Genomic DNA, 22,778 nt, shown 5'->3' with positions numbered 1-22,778 from the left:
TGCTCATTTCAAGATGTCATAAATTTTAATTTAGGACCCAAAGATAGCACAATGGGAGCGAGCTGGCGCTCCCCGGCAGCCGCTGCCTGGCTCGGGGAGGTGGAGGTGGTGGGAGGGAGGTTGGTGGGGCTGGAAGGGGGGGGCAAGAAGGAGAAATGAAAGGGCTGGTTTGATAGAAGATGGTGGGGTTTGAAGGAGAGATGGGGAAGGAGGGAATAGATGATGCGCCCAAAGGCTTGGCAAGTGCTCTGCCCCGCAGGAGGCAATGGAGGAGGAGGAGGAGGGAGCCTCCTGAAGGATGAGTGCTTCCCCGGGGGAACTGGGGCTATGGGGATACAGCGGGGATACAGCAGGGATACAGCAGAGCCCGAGTTCTGAGCCACCAGCACAGCCCAGCATCACCGCGTTCCAATCCCCATCCCCAGGAGGCTGCCCTGACACAGCAGCGTCAACCAGGGCTCGGCGCCGGCCGCGTTCTGCTGGGAGATCTCCACAGGTTGGGTGGAAGGTTCCAGCCCTGGCTTCCCACTGGGAAGTGGGGATTGGAAGGGCAGGAGCCCAGGGATGTGATGCTGCAGCAGCAGGGAGCAAATCCCTGCATGAGGATGCTCTTCATGCCCATGGCACATGTTTTGCTTTAGAAGCACATCAACGGTAGACACAAACTGTCGCAAGCAATCCCATTACCAACTCTGCATCTGCCACCACTCACCAAGCAAGCAGAGCAGTGAGAACATTCAATCCACAACCTATGGGGTCAGCTCAGCCCAAGTCACCCCTCAGCTCTCTGGTTTCACATCCTGGACCTGTCAGGATAGGACGTTTGCAGCCTGGGGCTCAGCAGAAGAGTGGAAACACGCCATAGCATCCCACAACACACTGGCTTTTATTCTGGAGCTGTTGGACCCACATTCAAATGGGAGGTTGTAAATGTTCAGCCCATCTCTCCTTCAGCCAAGCCCTTGATAACCTCCCTGCCAGGGTTTTGGTACCGTATCCACACCAGGAGATGACCACGGGCATCTCTTCCCTCCCACCCCAGCCCATGGATGCTCACTTAAACCTTCCCAGCGAAGGACAGACACCTCCTCTTCCCCTTCCCTGCAAACTCAGCCAGGACCAAAGGCAATTACAAACCTCTTCAACTTCACCAGCTCCCAGGCTCCGTGATTAATGAGTTCAAACATCCACATCCTTAAAAAACGAGGGAGGGGGGAGAATTAGAAGGGAAGCAGCTCCAATTAGAGGTGGCTGAGGGACTCCGGCCCACTCCTGTGCTATAAGAACATATATCCAGAAAGGTTATGTTAATTTTTAATGTACAAGGCTGTAATTAATTTCTGGGCCTGCCTGGATTAGCAGAGAGTGTAAATTCCAGCCTCAGCTCAGGCTGCAGAGAAACCAGCACGGCTGAGGGCTCCCCTGGGCCAAGAGCAGCACCGTGCCAAGGCCACAGCGCTCAGCGGCTCCTGGGGACCCCCTGTCCCCACACATAGACAGGGCAAGAACCCCTTTGCCAACCCTGGAGCATGGTGCTGGTGGTACCAGGGATGGGGCTGCCATGGAGGGCCTGGCTGCCCCCTGCACCGTGTCTGGCATTCGAGATGCTGAAGCATCCAAAGGCACTTTGGAAAGGTAGAAATGCAAACTAATCCCTCCAATGGCCTTTGGAGAGACTGCATGGAAAGGGTCCGGACCTGGCAGGCTGGGATCATGTGGCCTGGAAATACAGTAAGTTTTTAAAGGGAAAAAAAGGCTCCATTATTCTCCCATTAAACTCTCCCCGGCTCTCCCCCTTCTCTCCCTTCCCTCTGTCAGTCTTTCCTTCGCTCATTGACTTCCCCCAGCCTCTCCGAAGACAGATCGTTCCCTTAATCACTCTGGAAAAGAACCCCAAGCCGATATAATATTATAATTAATTAATTCACTAAAAAGGTATTAAATTTCTTTTCCCCCCTGTGGATATTATCTGAATTCATTGACCTTTAGAAAAATCACCCTCTAATTGTAACCAGGTTCAAGTGCATTTCCAGCCTGTCCCTTTTACATTAATAATATCTTCCAGGACTCCACTCTGCTGCTTAAATATTGTATAAATTCCACTGCCCCCTCAGAAAGGGAGACAGAGGAAAGCATGAAAGGAAAACTAGGAGCTGATTAAACCAGCTCTGGAGTGAGGGGGGGAAGAGGGAAAAGAGCTCCACTGTGGCATGGGAGACGGGCAAACCCATAGCGGGACCCTCAAGGAGCTTGGGATGCAGAATTCCTCATTACCAAGGTCCCTGTGGTCACCGGCTCCCAGATTGGAGGAAAAACCCCAGGATTAGGGTGGTTTTACTGGGAAAGCAGCTGCCAAGCACCTTGGGGTGCAGCATGGTGGGAGAAGGAGTCCCAGCGCATCCATTGCAACCTCCTTGGGGTGTCTGTGTGGCAGAACCGGTTTTCCAGAGGGATTTCTGAACACCAAGACAAATGGAGCACCGCTTGGCTCAGCCCTCCTTTGGGTCCCAGCACTTCCATGTGCTCCAGGACTGCTGCTCCCTGCAGTTCCATTGCTGCATGCACTGCTCTTCTCATCCCAGGTCCCCCTTTCTGGTTGCTCTGCTGCTCTGAGCTCAGCAAGGCCAATCCAGCCAGCAATCGCTCCAGCATCCAGCACTGTAAAGCCAGCATCAGGCATGGAAAATCCAGCTGAGCTGCTGCTGTTAAGTCTATGGGGATTCCAGGCCAAGCTCCCCTGGCAGAATTCCCAGCCTTGCCAGGGCTCCAGTGGAGACCTGGGGATGCAAATTCCTGCTGCTCTACCCATTGTCTCTCCTTCCAGCTGAATCCAACACATGCGGCTGTGCTCTTCCAGCCGGGAACCAGGGACCTGCTCTATGGAGCTCAAGCCCAAGGAATTTGTATCCCCCAGGGAAGGGGGCCTGCTCCAGCATCACTGCTTCACGTGAGCTGCCAGCAGTGCCACTGGCAAGGGCCAGGTCACCTTCCCTGAGCCTGCTCCTGCTTGGTGGGGAAACCAAGTCATGAATCTTCTCCATGTCCTTCTGCCCCTCATCTTCCTCCTCCCAGGGCTTTTCCCAGTATATCTGTACCCCTCTTACAACCACAACCACTCTTCAGCCTCAGCTCTCCTGGCCCTTTGCTTTATAGCACCCAAAACCAGGCACTGAACTGTCTGGAGGGGCTCCATGCACAGCCCAAAGGGGTCCCTGACCCCAAGGCTGCTGATGGAAACAAAACAGGCCAAACGCATCCAGGGAATAACCCTTCCGAGCCAGGGACTCGCCCAGGGACTAGCCTGGCCCCTTCTCTTTGGAACCAATTTCTGGACAGGCATCAGAGGTTTTCCAGGCTCTCCCTCTTTATTCATGTAAAGATTCACTTGCAGAGATCTGCTTTGGTTTCTCAAGCCAAGGTGGCCGCGCTGCCTATTCCCCCACCTGAAAAAGCCATCCCTCCCTCCTGACCTCATCCCAACCGTTGTCACAACAACAGAGGGTTGGGGCTTCAGATGGGGACAGAACAGCAGGACCAGAAGCGCTCAAAACACAGAAGGAGCTCATGAGAGCCAGGAAGGAAATGAGACATGGGGAGGAGAAGGAAAACGCAGCAAGAGCCCAGCACCGCAATGGGGGGGTTCTGCCAGACTACAGGACCAGTTGGTCCCACCTCAGAGATGCTATGGAGCCATGCGGGGATGCCTTGAGCCCGGAGAGCCCAAATCACTTGAGAAGGGGACTGGAGACACATTTGTACAGTGGTACTAAAGGATGGGGCTGTGGAGGTCACAGCTCTCTCTACACACATCTTTGCTCTCATACAAGTCCAGTATGATAATAGAACCAATGAACCCAACCCATCACTAAGATCTTTCCATAGGGCAGACCTAGGGGATGCGGCTGCTTCCGCCTGGTACCATGGCTCAGCCCATCAGTGGGTTCTGGTCCCATCTCACGCGGGTGCTGGTGCTCATCCCCCTGCACTTCTCCAGCCCAGTCCATCCCCAGCCTCATTCAGGGCTTCTCCCTTTTCCCATCTTTTACTGCCTCTTCACGCCGGTCGAAGTCAAAGCCGCTTCAAAGAGGGGACGATGCCGCGGCCCTGCGGGGGGTACCGGCAGAGATGCTCTCACTTACGGAGGGCAGCGATCCCGGGGGATGCTCTGGGTGCTGGGGACCGGCGAACCCCGGCAGCAGCCCCGGGACCGCCCGGTCCTTGCAGCGGTTCCCACGGGCAGGATGCGCTTCGCTCCGCTCCGACGGCACCGGGGACACCGCGAGCGGGGAGGACGCGGCCCCGGCGGAGCCCCGCGCGCTCCGGCAACCGTCTGGCTCTCCCTGGTGGCCGCTCAGCCCCGGTGCAGCCCCGCCGGTCCCGGGCCCTAACCCGGTGGTGGCGGGTGGGGACATCAAATAATACCCCAAAACTCTCCCGGTGCGATGGTGAAGGGACTGCACAGGACCAGCCGTGACGCGCCTCCCGGTACCTATCCCACTGCTCCGTGTGTGCATCCATCCATCCATCCCTCCATCCATCCATCCGTCCCTCCATCCCTCTGTCCATCCATCCCTCCATCCATCCCTCCATCCATCCATCCATCCATCCATCCATCCATCCATCCGTCCCTCCATCCCTCTGTCCATCCATCCCTCCATCCATCCATCCCTCCATCCATCCATCCATCCATCCATCCATCCATCCGTCCCTCCATCCCTCCGTCCATCCATCCCTCCATTCATCCATCCCTCCATCCATCCATCCATCCATCCATCCATCCGTCCCTCCATCCCTCCGTCCCTCCATCCCTCCATCCATCCATCCCTCCATCCATCCCTCCATCCATCCATCCCTCCATCCATCCATCCCTCCATCCATCCGTCCCTCCATCCCTCTGTCCCTCCATCCCTCCATCCATCCCTCCATCCATCCATCCATCCATCCATCCATCCATCCATCCATCCGTCCCTCCATCCCTCCGTCCATCCATCCCTCCATCCATCCATCCCTCCATCCATCCATCCATCGATCGCACAGGCAGAGCCTGGCGCAGCTTGTCACATGGCAGCTCCAGCACACCCGCCCTCCCTTTTATATCCCACTTGGAGCCCAGACACTGGTTTTTCTCTGTCCGTGGGTGGCTCAGACTGTAATTAAGAGCCCTTCTCCCGCCTGCCCCGGCTCCCGGCTCCAGCAGCCGCTGTTCAAGCAAAGGGAACCTCCTTCTGTCCTTTCTTCTCCTTTATCAGTTCATTTCTCCCCTCCCTTCAGAACATCAGGGGATGACAGTGCTCCAAGCCAGCGGCTTTTGCATTTCTGAGTTGGTTCTGTTAATTGGAAGGAGGGTTAAGAATCTGCAAGGTCGTTTCAATCTACATCTGACCTTCAGAGTAATCCTCTATGCCAACACCAGAGCATGTCATTAAAATGAGGCCCCTCTACCATATCCCGGCATCCCTTTATTCTCTCCTTGTGCACATTAATTGCTCATAAGTTGATTTGATCTCCCTATTCTGCAAGAAGTAAATTGCCCTCTTATTTCGCCATTTTCATCCTGTTTTCTTAATTAGGCCCTTAAAAACCTCCAGGGCCTCAGCCGGGCCGCGGGCCTCGTCCTGGGAATAAATTCTGATCTCAGCCTGATAAAGAGTGAGCAAACGCGGAGATTGAACAATGTCATCCTCTCCCCTGCCTCCCGCCGCGCTATTCTCTTGACATGAAAAGGCTATCAGTTTTTCCCTGTGTTAATATAGGAAATAATTCACACTTCAGGCGTTGTTCTCTATTTAGCGCTCGCGCTCCCCAGATAAATCAAATCAGGGAGGGCTGGGGGATTTTAAAGGGTCTGAAACTCCTCACTCTTCCTCTGCCCCCAGCCTCCTCCAGCTCTTTTTTTCTCCCCCTCCTTCTTTCAGTGAACTTCCCAAGATTCGCCCCTGTGGTTTTCCATCCTGGGATGTCTGTTTTAAGGTGGATTTTCCGTATCCTCCCTCGTGTGTGTGTGTTTAACACCGTCACGGAGGGGAACAGGAGCAGCAGGGCCCTGGCACGCGGCTGCACGTGAAGGGTCTGCAAACATGGCATGCGATGAGTTTTGCAAAGCACGGGCTCAGCCCCCAGGACACTTTACAAAGTAATTTTGCCCCTTTGCTGTGAACAGGATATGGGGAATATCCTGCTCCAAACTCTGCCTGCATCCAGGTCCAAGCCCCCAGAGGGGTTTCACAGCACCCAGGGGTGATGCTAAGCCAGCCACATTGAGACAGGGACAGCAAAGACCTCCCAGCCCCATGCCTGCTCCAGGCACCACTCAACAGGTAGGAAACACACTTGAGCTCCTGGGATGGCTCCAGCATTGCTCTCACCCAGCACAGAGCAGGATGAGCACCACAGACCCCCATTTCCAGCACCATGCTCAGCCTCGGGGATGCAGCTCCTTCCCACTCAGCTCTCTGGGGCCTTGTGTCTATTATTAATTAGGGGGCCAAGCCTGGTTCCAATTAAGCCATCAGCAGATAGGTCAGCACCTCCAATTCCCATCACCGGGAGCTGGGGACGTCCCTGAAGCATCCCTCTGGAGGGACCCCAAACATCCCAAACCACCCTGGGACCAGCTGAACAACGGGAACAGCAGCACCCCCCCCCAACTGAGCCAGCAAAATACATCCCAGCTCCCAAGCAGCCCCCCATATCCCAGGCAACCTGCTGCAAGGCAGGGATGCTGCAGCAGCCCCAGCTTTGGTATGGCCATGGCATCCCAGGGGGAAAGGGGCTTCCTCCCTCCTGCAGGCCAAGAACAAACAGCCCACACTGCAGCACTCCAGGATGTTGTAAATAAATATATTTTAATGATTCTTTTACCATTCCAGTTCATTCTTTTATACATTTATTTATAAAACAGTAGTAAAATTTTTCAATCAGAGCACAGTGCATTAAAAAAAAAAAAGGGAAAAAAACCCCAAAAAAACCCCAAACAAACCCCCCAAAAGATTAAAACAACAAAAAATAATCCACAACCGTTTCCTCAGGGGAGATGCCACATCCTGTGCTGGCAGCAGACAGTGCCGGAGCAGGATGCCGGCCCCACACGTGCCGGGTACCACCAGCAGAACCACCCCATAGTCCCAAGCGAGCAGGGATCTCACATCCCGCCCTGCAGGACCCACACAGCCCCTCCGGTGTCCACAGATCCCCACACCCAGAGGTAACCCCGTGTCCTGAGCTCAGCGTGCGGGTGCTGCTGCCCTGCCAGGGGATGCTTTTCTTTACAGGCACTAACGGCAGCGCAGGAAGGATGCCAAGGCCTCCCGGGAACACACAGTGGGGAACAGCCCCAATCCCAGCTACAGCCCTGATGGCTGCTCCCTTCCCTGCACCCTGAGACACCTCCAATGTGTCCTCCCTTGTCCTTTCCCCCTCTCCTCCCCACCTTCTGCACTTCCCCACACCCTCATGTCCCATAGGCACCTCTCCAGGAGGCACTGGGGCTGTTCCCCACCTCCCAATCCCAAATCCAGCCACCATGGAGCTTGTCCCTCCTTGGCTGGGCTTTCCCTTCACTGTCCCGACCCGGCAACATCCCTCATCCTTTGGTCCAGGATGCTGGGCTATCGAGCAGGATCCCAAAGGGGTCTTCCCTCCCCGGCCTTCCCTCCCCTCCCTGAAAAAATTCCTGTGGCATTTTCCCTATGAACAGTGTTTTTCCCCCAACCCTGAGCCAGGCTGTGAAGGCAGAAGGTGACAGAGCCCAAAGCAGGTCCCCATCACCGAGGCATCCTGGCTGTGGAATAAGCTGGTGATGCTGGGAATAGAAATAAACCCCACGAGCCAAAGGCAAAGGAAGCAGCAGCTCAGGTTTGGCACAAACCATTCCCTGATCTCCAGCCAAAGCCTGGACCTCTATGCCCAGCTGTGGGGCAGGACATCTGCTTGCCACAAATATCCCCAAGGAAAAGTGTAAAACCCCTTTATCCTTTCCCCCGAAGAGCCAGGGCTTGGTTATGGGGCAGAGGCACCTCTGTGGGGTTGTCTCAAGGGAGGCAGAACGTCACCCGGCACCATGCAGCCCTTGTCCAGAGGCCAGTGAGGTTTTAGGGTGGTGGATGCTGCCAAACCCCAAGGAGGTGGGGGGTCAGGTCACAGCAATCATTGACCAAGCATCAAACACCCTGTCCCGGTTGTTTTGGAAGCCTTCAATGTCAACCCCAACCTCACAGCCTCAGAGCCAGCTCCCTCAGACAACACCCCGGTGCCCCGTGGATTAATGTGCTCCAATTAACACCTTGGAGTGCTCTGAGGAAGGAGGAACCATGAAGGACGTGGCAACGGGAAGCATCCATGGGGCTCAGAGGCCATCGCTGGGGAAGACTCATTGAGGACGTGGGCTCCGGGAGGCGGCAAGGCAGACGCAAAGCTCTGAGCATCGTCCCTCTCCTCTCCTCCCAGGGAAGGCTCCTTGGGCTCTGAGCAGCGCCCTGGGGAAGGGGTTTGGTGCGGGAGGGGTTTGCTGAAAGGCAAAAGCAGCCGAGAACACGCTCGCGGGCTGGGGACTCTGCAGTCAGGCCAACGCCACGGCAAGCCAAGATCTGCTCCAGCTCCCGGCGAAAGAAAAGCTTGCGAAAGACACGGCGGCACCCGGCAAGCCTGGCTCCGAGCCTCCCGTTGCATAGAGAAAAGGTTCTCCTCACTCCGACATAGATTCAAGTGCGCGGCAGGACGGGCTCCTCCTATGGGAAGAGGGCCCGGTAACTTCACCAACCAAACCCGAAGGTCCGGTCCTCACCCCAGCGTCGGCTCCTCGTCACAGCATGTCAGCATCCTCCATGCTGAAGCTGCTCCGGCGACTGCTGGCCTTGGAGGCCTCCGGGGACATGGCTGAGAACAAGGGGTCAGAGGCCAGAGGCAGCATCGTGTCCTGCATCAGCATCAAGTCCAGCTCCTTCTTGGATAGGGATGGGAAGGAAGCGCTGTGGCCAGGCTCCAGGCTGTCTGGGAAGCCCCGGGAGCCGTCGTCGAAGCTCAGGCTGTGGGTAAAGTCCAGCTGGTGGTAGGGAGACTGGGGTGGTGGAGGCAGTGTGGGCTGCGGCTGCGATTCGGGGTCCAGGGCGGGCAGCAGTGGCTCCAGTGTCCCCTCGTCCCCACTGGCTTCTTGCTTGACGACCTGCTGAGCCAGCTCGGCCACATTGACACCCGAGGGCGAGGAGGTGGGCAGCCCGTGGACGCGTGCCTGCATCTCCAGCTCCTGCCAACAGAGCACAGGAGGTCTTTGGTGGGGACGTCACACACGGAGGTGGCAGGAACAGAGGGACCGAGAAGCTCACTGGGGAGCAGCTCAAGGAAGAGGTGAAGGATGGCAAATGGTGACCCACACAAAGCTCAGCAACACTCGCTGGGGTCAGTTTGTCTGAAGACTTTGTTCCTGGTGTGACTTGACAGCAGCGAGAGGGAGGAGAGCCCCTGCTGCTCGTGGGGTTGGAGCAAAGGGAAGAGCACAGGGAAGCTCACCTGGATGCGGAGCAGCAGCTGCTTATTTGTCATCTCCAGACGCCGCGAGTGATTCTCCAGGTCTCGTGACCTCTGCAGGTCCTTCTGCATCCTCTTGATGTAGTCCACAGACGCCTTCAGGATTGTCCCTTTGTTCCAGCGCACGTCCCTGCCACGCAGGATGGAAACAGAGATTGCCACCTGCGTGCCAGCAACGTGTCCCCTCACCCCTGCTCCACCAAAGAGCTCCTCTGCAAGTATCACCTGCCCCTGAGACCCACAGTTATCCCAGCCCCACACCGGTACGTACAAGTCGTTGGCCTTGGGGATCAGCATCCCCAGCTCCTTGATGCGGTCGTTGATGTTAAACCTTCGCCGCCTCTCAACTGCAGGGTGAGAAGAGAGGGATGGTGGTGAAAGAGGCATCAAGAGCAGGAGGAGCCCCACAGCCCCCACCAACCACGCTGCTGCTCCTGGCTCGTGGGGCTGGGAGCCACCAATGGGCCCTGGGCAGACCCTCTGGAGTTGGGGTCTCAGGATGAGAAACCTCTGAGGTCAACCCTTTGGCACCGTGCTCCCATCCATCATCACATCAGGTCTGACCTTCCCCCAGTGACAAAGAGGACAACAGGGCATCTCCTGTACCACAGGCATTTGGCAGGGATGGCAAAGAGGGATCCATGGCAGGGGGCTGTGAGGGTGAGGTGGGATGGGAAGGGGGACCCAGCTCAGAGAGAGGGGGAATGAGAATGAAGAGTGATGGGGAAAGGGTGCAGGGTGGCACAGGGGAAGGCACACCGCTCCCGAGCAGCCAGCACTGAACTCACTCAGGTTGTGATTGTCTTTCTTCTGGCGTTCTTTCGCCAGGGCTCGGCTCTCAGCATCTGCAATCGAGACCCACACCATCACTCAGAGGGGACAAGGCTGCATCTGACCCCACGAGCACCCTGGGCTGGTGTCAGAGCACCCCGGCACCCCCAGGGCCGCCCTCCCCACCCACGGGGACAGGGCAGTTCTGGCACTCGCCATCACCCCACCAGCAATGGGCTGGGGACGTACCTGTCAGCTCTCTCTTCTGGGTGAGGTCAGCGGGGCAGGAGCTGCTGGTGACACCTACGAGGGAGGCTGTCACCTGGGGGTCCCCGCTATAGACATTCATGTGACTGCTGGACATCGGGAGCTGGAAACCAGAGGCACAGGCGGGTTAGCTCCATGCGGGGCTGCAGGACCGGGGCGCAAGCCCGGCTGCTTGGCCTCTGGGCTGCGAGTGCGTAGCCCGGGCAGGTGGAATCGTCTTCCTGGGCCCTTAAACCAGCTATAATCAGAGCAGCAAAGAAAACAGGACTTCAAAGGGCGCAGCTGATCCCCTCCCACGGCCAACAGCTAAAATAGGGCAGATGAATCACATCCGAGAAGGGCTCGGCAGGATGAATGCCACTGGGAGGCACAAGCTGCCACACGGATCTGACCCGGGAGATGGGGCTGCTCTGAGGGAGCTCATGGCTGCGAAACCTGGGCTGGCACCACTGCAGGGATGTGGCAGGACAGGTCCCCTCTGTGCCACCTGCAGGCACGGGGTTGCCAGATCAGGCCTGACCTCTTCCTAACGCGCATCAGAGACTCACCGTGTTGGGCATGTGGACTTCAGGGTTCATGTAGCCCAAGACGTCATCCAGGCGCATGATGTCATCGATGACCTCATCAAACTGAAAGGGAAAGGTGCACGGTGCCAACGCGCTGCTCTGCCTGGATTTCCAGCCCCTCTGCATCCCCCAGCAGCGCGGTGGCACCTCCTCACCTCCCGCTCGGGGTTGGAGCCGATGTTGAGCATGGCCATGGGGCTGTTGGGCGCGCTGTTGCCCGCCGAGGAGGACATGACGTGGCTGGCTCGGACACCAGGGGAGGCAGCGGGGGGTGGCTTGGGAGAGTGGCTGACGGGGCTGACGTGGGCAGCAAACTTGTTCCCATAGGTTTCAGAGAGATAAGCCTGAACCTTCTTATCGCGTGACTTCTGCAGGTGGTACGTGGTGGGGTTTTCCAGGTAGGACTGGACCTGCAAGGAGGAGACCAACCATCAGGGACCCTGAGGGGTCCCCGCATCCCCTCATCCGCATTGGTTGCAGGGACACCCCAGCACTGTACCTTGAGGACCTCTCCAGGCACAGGCGGTGGGGACTGGTAATGGACAGGGGTGTTGATGGCTGGGGTGGAGGCCACCGGCATCCGCTGCTGCTGCATGTAGTTCATCATCATCTGCTGCTGCATGCGCTCCCTCTCAGCCTCCTGCTGCGCTTGCTGCTTCATCAGCTCCATCCGCAGGCCGATGCGGGACGCCATGGTGCACCGGGGGGGTGGGATGCGGCCGCCCGCCAAGCACGGAGGTGACCCTGCGAGGAGGACACGGCACCTCAGTAACAGGGAAACTGAGGCACGGGGAGGGCACAGACACCCTGTACCACCCGCACCCACTGTGACCAGGACTGTCCCCATGCCAGACGGACAGGTCTGCCCTCCTGCCGCAGCTCCCCGCCATGCCACCCCTCTCCTTGGGGAACCTTGGGCACCCAGAAGGGGACAAGGGGGGGCAGGCAGGACCCTTGCACCCGTCAGGTCCGGACTCACGTACTGCTGGGTTCAGCTGGAGCCTGCTTTGCGCCACCAACTTCCGAAACACTGGAGCAAAGCACGAAGGGACGGGAATAAATCAGAGCCCAGGAGCGGAGCGAAAGGGAAAGAGAAAGCAAGGGAAGAGCAGGAAGAAAAGGCCGGCGGGTGCCAGGAGCCAGGGGCAAGGTTGAACCCTCAGCCTGAAGCCCCTGCTGAGGCGCGGGGTGAACAAGGCAGCTTCTGTGCGGGGCCGGCACGCGAGCGCGGCGCCGGGGGGAGGCTGCGAGGCCCCCGCTCCGCACAGACCGGCCCTTGTTCCCCCGTACAAAGGGGACGGCGGCCCATGGAGGGGGGGAAGAGGATGCCGGGGCTCCGGGAGCTGCCCGGCCCTATGAGGGTGGCTTTCCCAGGCAGGGCTGGGATGGGGATGCGGGAGATGCTGTATGGGATGGAGCCTGGCCCACAGCACCTGCAGGACCCAGAGTAAACACTGCAGGGGAACAGGAGGAAACACCCAGAGGAACCTGGCAAATCTGGAGGGGTTTGCATTTAAATACAAGGTGTAATTGCAGACAAAGGGGCCACGGAGCATCCAACACACCAGGGTGTCGGTGAGGCATCCGATATGCAGTGCCAGGCGGTATCCTAAGGGGGAAATTAAATCAAGCCAGCATGGACAGCAATACATTACATAGATCAAGAGCCAGCTATTGAACAGCAAGAGGAAGGTAATTAATTAGACATGGTGGCCCATCCGAGGGGGATGGGAGACGAGGAGCCTGGGACAGTTACCGGCTGTGGCTTCATCACAAACAGCCTCAGAGGAGGGCACATGGGGATGCACGAGACGAGCAAGAGCAGAGCCTGGAAAAGGACCCAGTGACACCGGGACAGCCCGCAGAGGATACACCAAGGCTGAAGGGGGATAAATCACAGCGGATGCCCACAGGAGATGTAATAACCTCAGATATAAAGGGCAGGGTGAGGGGAAAAGCCTCCAAGAGTCACATGGAGATGGGATGAGGCATCGCGGTGTGGAGGGATGGCAGTGTCCCAGGACATGCCCGCTGCTCCTTATAGGAAACAAGGGAAGTGCTGCCCTTTCCCCTGGGAAGCTCCATAGAAGAGGAGCTGCCAAGGGTGAGGATGAGGAAGGGTGGCCAGAGCCGGGCCGGATAAGGAGAGGGGGGAAATTAGGTCAGGTTTAAAATAACCCAAGTGGTTCTGCTTGGCTTCCCCCCGTGCCCCAAAAGGCCGAGCAGCTTCTGCTTTCGCTCTGAGTCAGCCCCAGCAGGAAGCGAGAGGGACCCTGCACAGCACCACAGGGACACGTCCCACCCTGGGGTCACATCCCACTATGCTGTGGTGCAGGGGGTACAAATAAAGCGAGTGGGATGGTGGCTCCATCCGGGATGCCTGTTATTCCCGAGAAGGAAGTCAGTATCCCGGATAATCCAGTCAGCTGGATCCACCCCTGCGTCAGGGCAGCCCCAGTCCCCACACAGAGAAGACCCCAGTGAGGGTCTGCCCCAGTGCATGGGCAGTGGTTGGCCTGGCTCGGAGCGGGCAGCGCCGTGGGCCAGGGAATGCCTGGGCGTTGGGTTTCCTGGTGGGAGCTGCCAGGGCACCTGCTGGGGCAACGTCCCCATCGGTCACGGGGAGGGAAGAGCAGAGGAGGGGAGGGAGGAAGGTGGTGGGAGAGCCAGGGCGGGCAACGGAGCATCAGGAAAGGGATGGAGAGGGAGAAGAGGGGCGGGAAAGCACAAAGGAGCAGGGAAAGGGTGGATGGCTCTGGCCTCTATCCACATCCAAACTCCACCTTTCCTGTCTGGGGGACACAGAGCAGCTTTTCCATGCCCAGAGCATGGAAAAAGGATGGATTTCCCAAAGGAAACTCAACCTGTGCTCTGCAAACTGCCTGACCTGCCTGCTTGGGATGCAGGAAAAAGTTGATCCTGCTTTGTTCCAGGATCGAACCCTAAAGCCAGAGCTCCTCCAGTGAAAACCGTGCTCCACCAACACTCCAGACCCACCACGGGGACAGGGCGTGGGGCTGGAGCCAGGGAATTAATCTCCCTTCAAAATATCTCCGCTGCTGTTTAGCAACATGGTTATTTCTGGACCTTTCTTGCTTTTCCTCTGCGGGTGTTATTTCACCAAGAGCTCAACACACTCCCCCTGTGCCGGGGGTGGCTCTAGATGGAGGATGCCCAGCAGCACTCAGAGCTGCTCTGACACTTGCCTGTGCCCCATGGTGTCCCCCACCCTTGTGGGAGTCCAATGGCACCATAACCCAGGCTGTGACAACCACTCTCTGCAGTGACACTGGGAGCTGCTCCACAATGCATGGGGCCGGGATGCTGCAGGACTGGCTGCAGGGAGCCAATCTGGGTACCGAGGGCCACCCCAATGGATCAAAGCACCCAAAGTCTCCCTCCCTCCCGGTCCCATCGCTGCACCAAGGTGTGGGTTACAAATAAAAGCTACTGTGAGGCAGTTTCCAGATTTAGCCCCTGTGAAATACATGAGATCGCGTTTCCCTGCCCGGCACCCACAGGGAAGCAGCACCCGGTGCCATCCTGGCACCCACGGGCACCCACACTGCAAAGACAACACATCTCCTGCTCACCCAGCGATGCTTTGGAGATGGAGCTGAGGACCCCCAAGCTGAGGAGCCGCCTGCCCAGCCCCGCTCCATCGTTTCTGGTTATTTCCTGGTCAATCGTGGCCGTTTATAAGCGGAAAAATCAATTTTGCAGCTTCAGCCATGAGTGGGGACCCCCAGGGAAGGAAGAGAACTGGCGGGGGGGGGGGGGATGTGCTGCCCACCCGCCCGCTGCTGTGGGCTGCTGCAGAGAGCCAGGAGGGCAGGAAGAAGGGAGAAGAAAGAACTGAAAGCAGCTCTGCTGCTTGCTACCAGCACCAAGCGCCCGCTGAGCCTCCCTTCCTTCCTCCCTCTTCGTTTTCACACAGTGGGGATGGCGAGGGAAGGTGCAGGCAGGGTGCAGGCAGCTCCGATGCCACCAAGCTGCCACCCCACGGATACCCCCAAAACCACCCCACAGCCTCTTGAGGGTCTCCACTGGTACCCCAATGCGTGCGGAAGGAGGATGCTGATGGTGCAGGGGTTACCTGGGAGTGGGATGGGGGGACCTTTGTGTGCCCATGGGCCACAGCTCCTCGTGCTCCTCGCCGGGGTCAGCCCCGCTCCCACCCCAGCCCCATATTTCCTCATTTTCAGGACCTTGTTCTGAACGCAGCAGCAACCACGCGGGGTGCAAAGGGGGGAAGTTGCAAAAACCCTTGCAAACCTGCTTGTTTTTCTCAGTGCAACGCAGGAGTTGGTGCCTGAACTGAGAAGCAGTGTGGCAAAACCAGACCCAGGCACCACTGCCAGGTTCGCTGGGATGCTGGAGCCCAGGCTGGGTCTGCCCCATCGCATCCCCTCCGGAGCTGCAGGTAGAGCGGCTGCAGTGCTGCCTGCAGTGACATGCAAATACAGAGGGACAAAAGCTGCCCTTTGTCAGGGAAAGGGACACATGGGGATCCCTCATGCTCTATGTGCCTGCAGCGGATGCAGAGTAAGCATCAGCATTATACAGCCAGAGCCAGCCTCAAATGCATCACACGGGATCCCTCCAGCACTCACATCCGATACCCCATTGGTATCACCATTACCAGGCTGGTGACACCAATACCAGCCAGGATGACAACGGCAAAGCCAGGGGATGACAAGGATGCCTGTGTGATGCCCCAAACACCCAGCACAGTGCCGGAGACCCCCGCTATGGCCCCACTGTGCAAAACTGCTTTGTACCACATCCCCTTTGCGAGCCGCGGCCGTGCCACCCCGCCAGCAACGCGGCTGGCACCCATCGGCTCCACGCAGCTCCCTCACCCTGTCCTAGCGAGGCCGCCGTGGGGTGATTTATGCCATGCCAGTGGTGTCACGGTATCATCTTCATCGGCACGCAGAGGAGCGCAGCGCTCTGGGTTGGCAGCCCCAGAAAGGGGCAGTGGGACAGGGTCTGACCTGGGGTGTTAGGATGGGGTTCCCCACCATGAGAGTGGCCAAACCCTGGCCATGGGGTAACTTCCATCGTAGAATCCCAGACTGGTTTGGGTTGGAAGGGACCTTAAAGCACATCCAGTTCCAAGGGCAGGGACACCTTCCACTAGAGCAGGTTGCTCAAGGCCCCACCTCACCTGGCCTTGGAGACCCCAATCCAACACTAACGTTGGCCATCTTTGAAGCTGGACCAGAGGCTCTGAGGTCTCATCCAGCCTATGCTGCTCTGGTATGAGGATGGAGGGAAAGGACAGGATAGCCCCATTTTCCAACCCCACAGAGCATCAGTGCCCTCCCCATCACCCACCCAGCAGGCAGGAGATGGGTCAGGCAGGAGGCGATGGGGCGGGCAGGAGATGGGTCAGGCAGGTGGATGGCCAGAGCCACCCTCGCTCCTTCCCCATGCAGTGAGCATGCAGCCCTGAAAGGGAGAAGGAGCAGGCGGAGGGACTTGGCAAATAGAGGCCAGGGTCAGTTGACAGCACCAGATAGAGACTGAGTCACCGGGACTGTTTTTAGCCCCGGCATCTCAGAAACGTGGACCGCGACGTTGTTAACAGGCGCTTGGGTCAGAGGCCAAGTGTTTTCCCTTCCATGCGTTAAATACCGCTCCTGGAAGCAGCCCAGGTATCCAGCACAGTAAAAGCATTATATGAGTCTCGTAAGGCAGCTAAAGCAGCCCCCAAACTGCCCAGGTAAGCTTGGGATGTGTCAGGGACCCAATGGAGGGAAACGCATCTGGGTACCAAGAGCCAGGGCTGAGCATCCCTTGTCACAGTCTCACTCCTAGCACAGAACGAATGAGGTCAATAGAAAAGACCCCCTGGTTCTGGTGGTGCTGAGGTTGATCTGTAAGAGCCAACCCGCGCAGGGCAGCCATTACGGGGTTAATAACACACAGCCTTGCTCTGACTCCTTTCCTTCACCCCAAAAACCTTCTCCTTCACCTCCAAAAGCCCCTCTGCCCAGCACGGCACAGCTGGGGACAGCATGCACCAGAGCACGAGCCTGGCATCCACGTGCCAGCTCCACAGGCAGCCCCCAAAGCAGGGCAGGTATGAAGGGGAACCCCATGGGCCCCACCACGGCAGAGCCAGATCCTCCATGGCTGCAGCAGCATCCCCAGGGCGGTTGGTGCGATGCAGGAACCCCGATTGAAACATCACTGTCCAATTGCCCATCTGGGGAATTCACAGCCCTTGGGCGCAAACAGCCCCCGGTGCCACGTTCCTGACCCCCCCCAGCCCCTGCAATTAAAAATAAAAGTGTTAACAGGCAGAAGGACGTTCCTGGGGCCGGGATGAGCCAACGGCAGCGCGGGGCTGGGAAAGATTAATCAGCCCCATATCGCATCCGCCTCTCAGCGGGGACAGGAGCGGGGTGACCTTGGAGGGGCCGGAGGGTTTGGTTTAAAGAGCTGCCTGAATTCGGGACTGGCTTTAACCTGCCCCAGGGGAGATGAGATGGGATCTTAGGAAGCTCTTCCCTGTGACGGTGCTGAGGCGCTGGCCCAGGGTGCCCACAGAAGCTGTGGCTGCCCCATCCCTGGCAGTGTTCAAGGCCAGGTTGGACACAGGGGCTTGGAGCAAGCTGCTCCAGTGGAAGGTGTCCCTGCCTGCGGAATTGGATGAGCTTTAAGGCCCCTTCCAACACAACCCATGCTCTGATAAATGAGCAATAAAGAGAACTGGCAGGACAGCCCCAGCCCCAGCCCCAGCTTGGTTCCAGCAGCGCAGATGCACCACACCACAGCGCAGGGATTTAGAGCCACCACGTACCCCAAAAGCCTAGAAACCACCCCAGAAAGCGGTGACGCTCATCAAAACCAGCCTTCGAGCCCCGCGCACCCCGTGATGCCATTTGCCACAAGCAGAAGGCACAAGGCGACAGCGGCCACCCCGTGTCCCCATCACCCCGGGGCCGGCGGCTCTCCCAGCACCGCCCCCATCCCTCCTCCTCCTCCTCCTCCTCCTCCTCCCTCCCCGTGCTGCTGGAAGGAGGTAATATTTATAAATACACCGCGTCCAGCCCCTGCGCCCGGCCCGGAGCCTCCTCGGAGCCACCTTTCCCGCAGCGCCAGCGGCAGTCCCAGCGCCGCGGCCGCCCCGTCCATGGAGCCGCAGCTGTTTTCCAACCCCAAGAATAAACAAGCTGGGGACAGCCTGTGCCTTGTCCGCCCCAAGAGCCCCGGGGCTCTCCCCGCTGCCCTCCCGGCCGCAGCAGCACCCAGCAGCTTACCCGCAGAGGAAAGGGTTCCTCCTCTGCCCTCCTTCCCCCCCTCGGCTCAGCCCAGCGCCTCCCTGCCCCGTGAAGGTCAAACTGGGCTCTCGGGGCCCTCGCTGCCGATCCAGCCCCTGCCCTGGCACCGTGCCGGTGCAACCGGGTCGGGTCCTGGCTGCGGGTGCTGCCGCCTCCCTGGCACCAGTTCTGACCATGAGGTTTTTCCCACCAGGTTGGGCTTTCTCCAGGCGAGATCTTCACTGAGGCTGCAGCGGTCCCCGAGGAGCTCAGCCGGCACTGACCGAGGCACCCACCCTGATGCAGATAAGGTGGGAGCTGCAGCCAGCACCCAGCTGCCAGCCAACCTCCCCTCATCCCATGGGGATGGGAAGCCAGGAGCTGGGAAGCGCTCCCTGCACGCCCAGTGGCTGCAGCCCCCTCCTTGTTTCCTCCTTAAAATTCCCCATCCCCAAATCTCAAGGAAACTTGTCCCTGAGCCTCCAAACACATCCCCAATCCATCCCCAAGCTCATCGCCACCACAGTGTCCCTGCACCAGAGCACCCACAGCCTCTCTGCTTGCTCCTAGTGTGGGGGGGTCTGAAGGTGCCAACATTGACTGGCCCTTGGCCCTGCTCATGATTTTGGCACTTGGGCACTAAGGCAGCAGCTGCATAAACTGTGCTGGAGGATCAGGGCGCACTGAAAGGAGAATTTACAACCCAAGCAGAGTCCCTGAGCACCGCGGAGCCGGGCAGCAGGGCCAGGGCTGAGCAGTGGGAAACCTTTGGCTTTGCAACTGTTTCTACACGAAGCAAATCACTTTTGCTAATAGAGTGCGTGGATGGGAAGGGAAAAGAAGGATGTAACCGCGGGGAAGGATGCTGCCTGGGCGTTTCAGGTTTATCCGGACTGAAAGTTGCACCGATTGGGTGAAGGAGAGGATTTAAGCCAATGGGAGGGTGTGGGGAGTTTCTTTGGAGTCAAATGTACTTGCAGGAAGGGTGACAAAACCCCAGCAGTGATTCTTAGAAGAGGATTTATAAATAAGATGGCACAGCCTCCTTGCACAGGCTGTTGGGACGTGGGGCTGGGGCAGGAGGTGTCATTGAAAGACCTTGAGCTCTTCCCAGGAGGCTCCATCCAGGTGAAGGCAGCCATCATCACCACGCCAAGCAGCTCCTGGCGTGGTACTGAGCTCAACTCCATCGCTCGGGGCTCGACCCTCCCGCGCTCCTCCTCTGCCCGCAGGAAAATCGTGTGGTTCCTGTCTCTTTCTTTCTTTATTCTATCTATAGCTTTGCTCTGCTGCCCGTCTGCTCCACAGAAACCAAGGGGGAAGGTGTTGGGAGAAGGGACAGCTCCTTCAAATCCGGCTGTCAGCATCAGCTGGACAGTGCCGGCATCGGGCCGGCATCGCGCCCATCGCTCCTGGTTCTCATTGGTGCCTCCACCTCCAACCAACCCGTGGCGAGGAGCTGGAACTGGAGCTCATTCCAGAGCACGGGGCTCAGCCTCCTGCATCCCTGCGCTGGCCATGTCATGGGACCCTACCTGCATGTACATCAGCAAGGAAAACCCACTCGGACCGACACCAGGCACCAACCCTGCGGTGGGGCATGACCTCGAAAGGGGAACCACAGGGGCTTTTTCTGCATGTACCCATGGGGGACAAGAGAAACCCAACAGATGAGCACATATTTCCTGCATGTTCACCAAGACATCACCCTTTTTGTCCCTCCAAGCATTACACTGTCAGCACCCAGCGCTAGCTCCTGTACCTGTGAAGAGCCCTGTCCATCTGCCACAGCAAAGAGAGGGTCAGGGAACCCATCATGAAACAGCCACCGTGGGTTGACACCAGCATGGGCTGCGGCCATGGGATGTGGCGGCCATGGGATGTGGCAGCCATGGGATTTGGCAGCCATGGGATGCCGTGATGCTGCCTACGCCAAGGACACCACTGGGTTATGAAATGGCTCCCTTTTGGCAAGTGCAGCTCAAGGTCCATCCCCCTCAAAAACCCAACCCCCGAACATCAGATGTGCCCAGGGACAAGGCCCAGAGATGATGGGGATGTGCCATGGCCAGCACCAGAAGAGCCTCATCCCTCCCCAGCACCCATCTGCACCCCCAGAAAGGGGAGATAACCAGCAACACAGAGCTCACACCTCCTGCATCAACTCAACATCGAGACCCCAGCACCCCACAGCACACAGGCAACCTAAGGGCTGTTTCTATCCTCAATACACACACTTCTGAGGAGGGCCCCTCCGCCAAAACCCCATTTCCCTGCAGTGGTTGTTCTGGTCCCCACAGATACCCACTGCAGCCCTGGACATGTCTCCCCTGCTCCAATGATTCGTCCCTTCTGTTCCTGTGTGAGCAGGGCTCTTCCCTTTCCCCACAGCACCACCAAGAACGGGCAAACAGGGAAACCTCGTCACGGCACAGGCGGTGGCAGGGTGGGGGGGGACCAGAAACACATGGGCCGTAAACCCGGCACAGTGAAGCATGGAAAAAGAAATAAAAGCCCTGGCTTGGAATCACAACCTCCATCCATCCCAAACACCCAGATGATGGAGTCACCCCATGGCAGGCAGCTCCACCCCGGAGCAGTTTCCTACTGATAAGGGCAGGAGGCAAAGCCAGCATCCCTCGGGAGGCAAAGCCAGCATCCCTTGGAAAACACCCTGGCTCCCCTCCGTGCACCATGGGCTCGGCACATGCTGCCCATCGCAGCCATCACCACCCACCCCATAGCCTAAATCTGGTGGTTTCCCACCTCCAGCAGCCCGATTCCCAAAGGCCCATCAGTCCCAGCGTGGTTTTCCCTGCCGGGTCCCCCCGCAGCAGGTAAGCGCAGGCTCAACGGGCACCTGGAGCAGGGAAAAACCAGCCTCCGGCTGCGGAGCAGCCGTGCATGAAGCCGAGCAAACATGGCAGGGAAAACTAAAGGGGGAAGGAGGGGGGAAAACCCACCAAGAACCCCCCAAACTCCAGCCCTTTCGGCCTGCTCCGCTCTCTGCTGTTACATAAAACAAATCACAGCCCCCCCCGTGCCCCAAGGGCCGGGAACGCGCAGAAGCGCCGGGATTCCTGGAAACAGGCCCCGCTCGTCCCCGGCCTCGCACGGTCTGATTTATTTATCTTAGAGCAGCACCACAATAATAACCACCATCTTTTCTCTCTCTTTCCTGGGGTATTTTTGGGGGGCTTTAAGGAAACTTCCCCATCCTCTGACTCACTGAGGCTCCAGAGGACACGGCCATGAGGGCTGTCGTAATCCTTCCTGCTTCGCAATTAAGTCATGAATATAATTAATCGGCGGCTGTAGGTGAAGTGCAGCCCCTGCCCGACTCCTGCTGCCCCAGAGGAGCAAGTCGCAACCCCCTTGGTAACTTCCTAAAAGCTGTGTGATGGGGGGACCCCAACTCTTTCTGCACAACCCCAAAGCAGCGGGGGGGGGGGGGGGGACAGTCAGTTCCGGGGGTGACCCCACTCTGCTGCACCCCACAAAGGAAGGGATTTGCACCCTGTCCAAGGAGGTCGGTGCACCCAAACCCCCCCCGGTGAACCCCGCGCATCGGGGGCTGCTGCATCCGTGCCTCAGTTTCCCCACGCGTAGGGCAAAGGGTGCGGGGAGGAGGGGGGGGGTTGGTAAAGGCGACCCGAGCAAATCTTCTCCTGGGGCTCTTTCCATGGGGGGGGGGGAGCACTCAACCAAGCGGCCGGAGACCCCCCCGATCCCTCTCCAGCCGCGGAGCTGCTCCCGGTGGGGGCCGGGACGGGGGGGGAACACGTTAATATTTACAGCAAAGGAGCGCAAACAAGAACCAACCCCGCGGCTGCGAGTTCAAAGAGCCCCGAGATGGGGCCCCCCGGTACGCCCCGTCCGCGGCACTCACTCGGTGGCTGCGGAGAGACGGGACCGCTCCGCTCCGCTCGGTTCGGCTCCGCCCGGCTCCGTGCAGCTCCAATCGGCCCGGCCCCGCTTGCTCCCGCACCGAGGGAGGGCAGCACCGCCCGCCCGGCACGGCACGGATGGCCCAGCCCGGCTCGGCACGGCCCGCTCCGCTCCGCAGCACGCCGGGAGCTGTAGTCCGGAGCGGGGCAGGGCTGCCCGCGCCTGCCGGGACTTGTAGTCCCCGCCTCGGGCACGGCCGGGGCTGGGCTCGGTGATTTCCTCCCTAAAACGGGTTTTTCCACCTCCGGAGCGGGGGTGAAGGCGGCGCAGGGCGCGGGTCCTGCAGCCCGGTTGCACGGGTCTTGTAGCAGCTCTTTCCACCGGGATCCTGCACATCCTTGCACCAGGGGCATGTGGCTCCTTGCGCTAGGGTTTTACGGCTCCTTGCGCTGGGGTTGTGCAACTGCTTACACCAGGATCCCACGGTTTCTTG

The 22,778-nt window shown here is 58.7% G+C and overlaps 1 protein-coding gene across 2 annotated transcripts; it reads right to left on the bottom strand.

Moving 5' to 3' along the window:
* Nucleotides 1–8,800: 8,800 nt before the first annotated feature.
* On the bottom strand, nt 8,801–22,412 carry TFEB (transcription factor EB; the record flags this gene model as incomplete). Of its 2 annotated transcripts, XM_080632961.1 has the most annotated exons (9): nt 8,801–9,241; nt 9,505–9,652; nt 9,794–9,869; nt 10,311–10,367; nt 10,543–10,663; nt 11,109–11,189; nt 11,282–11,536; nt 11,626–11,870; nt 22,287–22,412. In XM_080632961.1, 8 exons carry the CDS (start codon nt 11,818–11,820, stop codon nt 8,801–8,803), a joined length of 1,374 nt encoding a protein of 457 aa, XP_080489087.1. The 2 variants fall into 2 exon arrangements, with proteins under 2 accessions (XP_080489087.1, XP_080489086.1); XM_080632960.1 differs by lacking the exons at nt 11,282–11,536; nt 22,287–22,412 and having other exon boundaries at nt 11,626–11,820.
* Nucleotides 22,413–22,778: the final 366 nt, after the last annotated feature.

The sequence above is a fragment of the Psittacula echo genome (genome assembly GCF_963264785.1).
Source record: "Psittacula echo genome assembly, chromosome: 22".
NCBI classification, from domain to species: Eukaryota; Metazoa; Chordata; class Aves; order Psittaciformes; family Psittacidae; genus Psittacula; species Psittacula echo.
The sequence above is the reverse complement of the archived record's forward strand: the minus strand, read 5'-3'. Positions and strand labels throughout refer to the sequence as shown.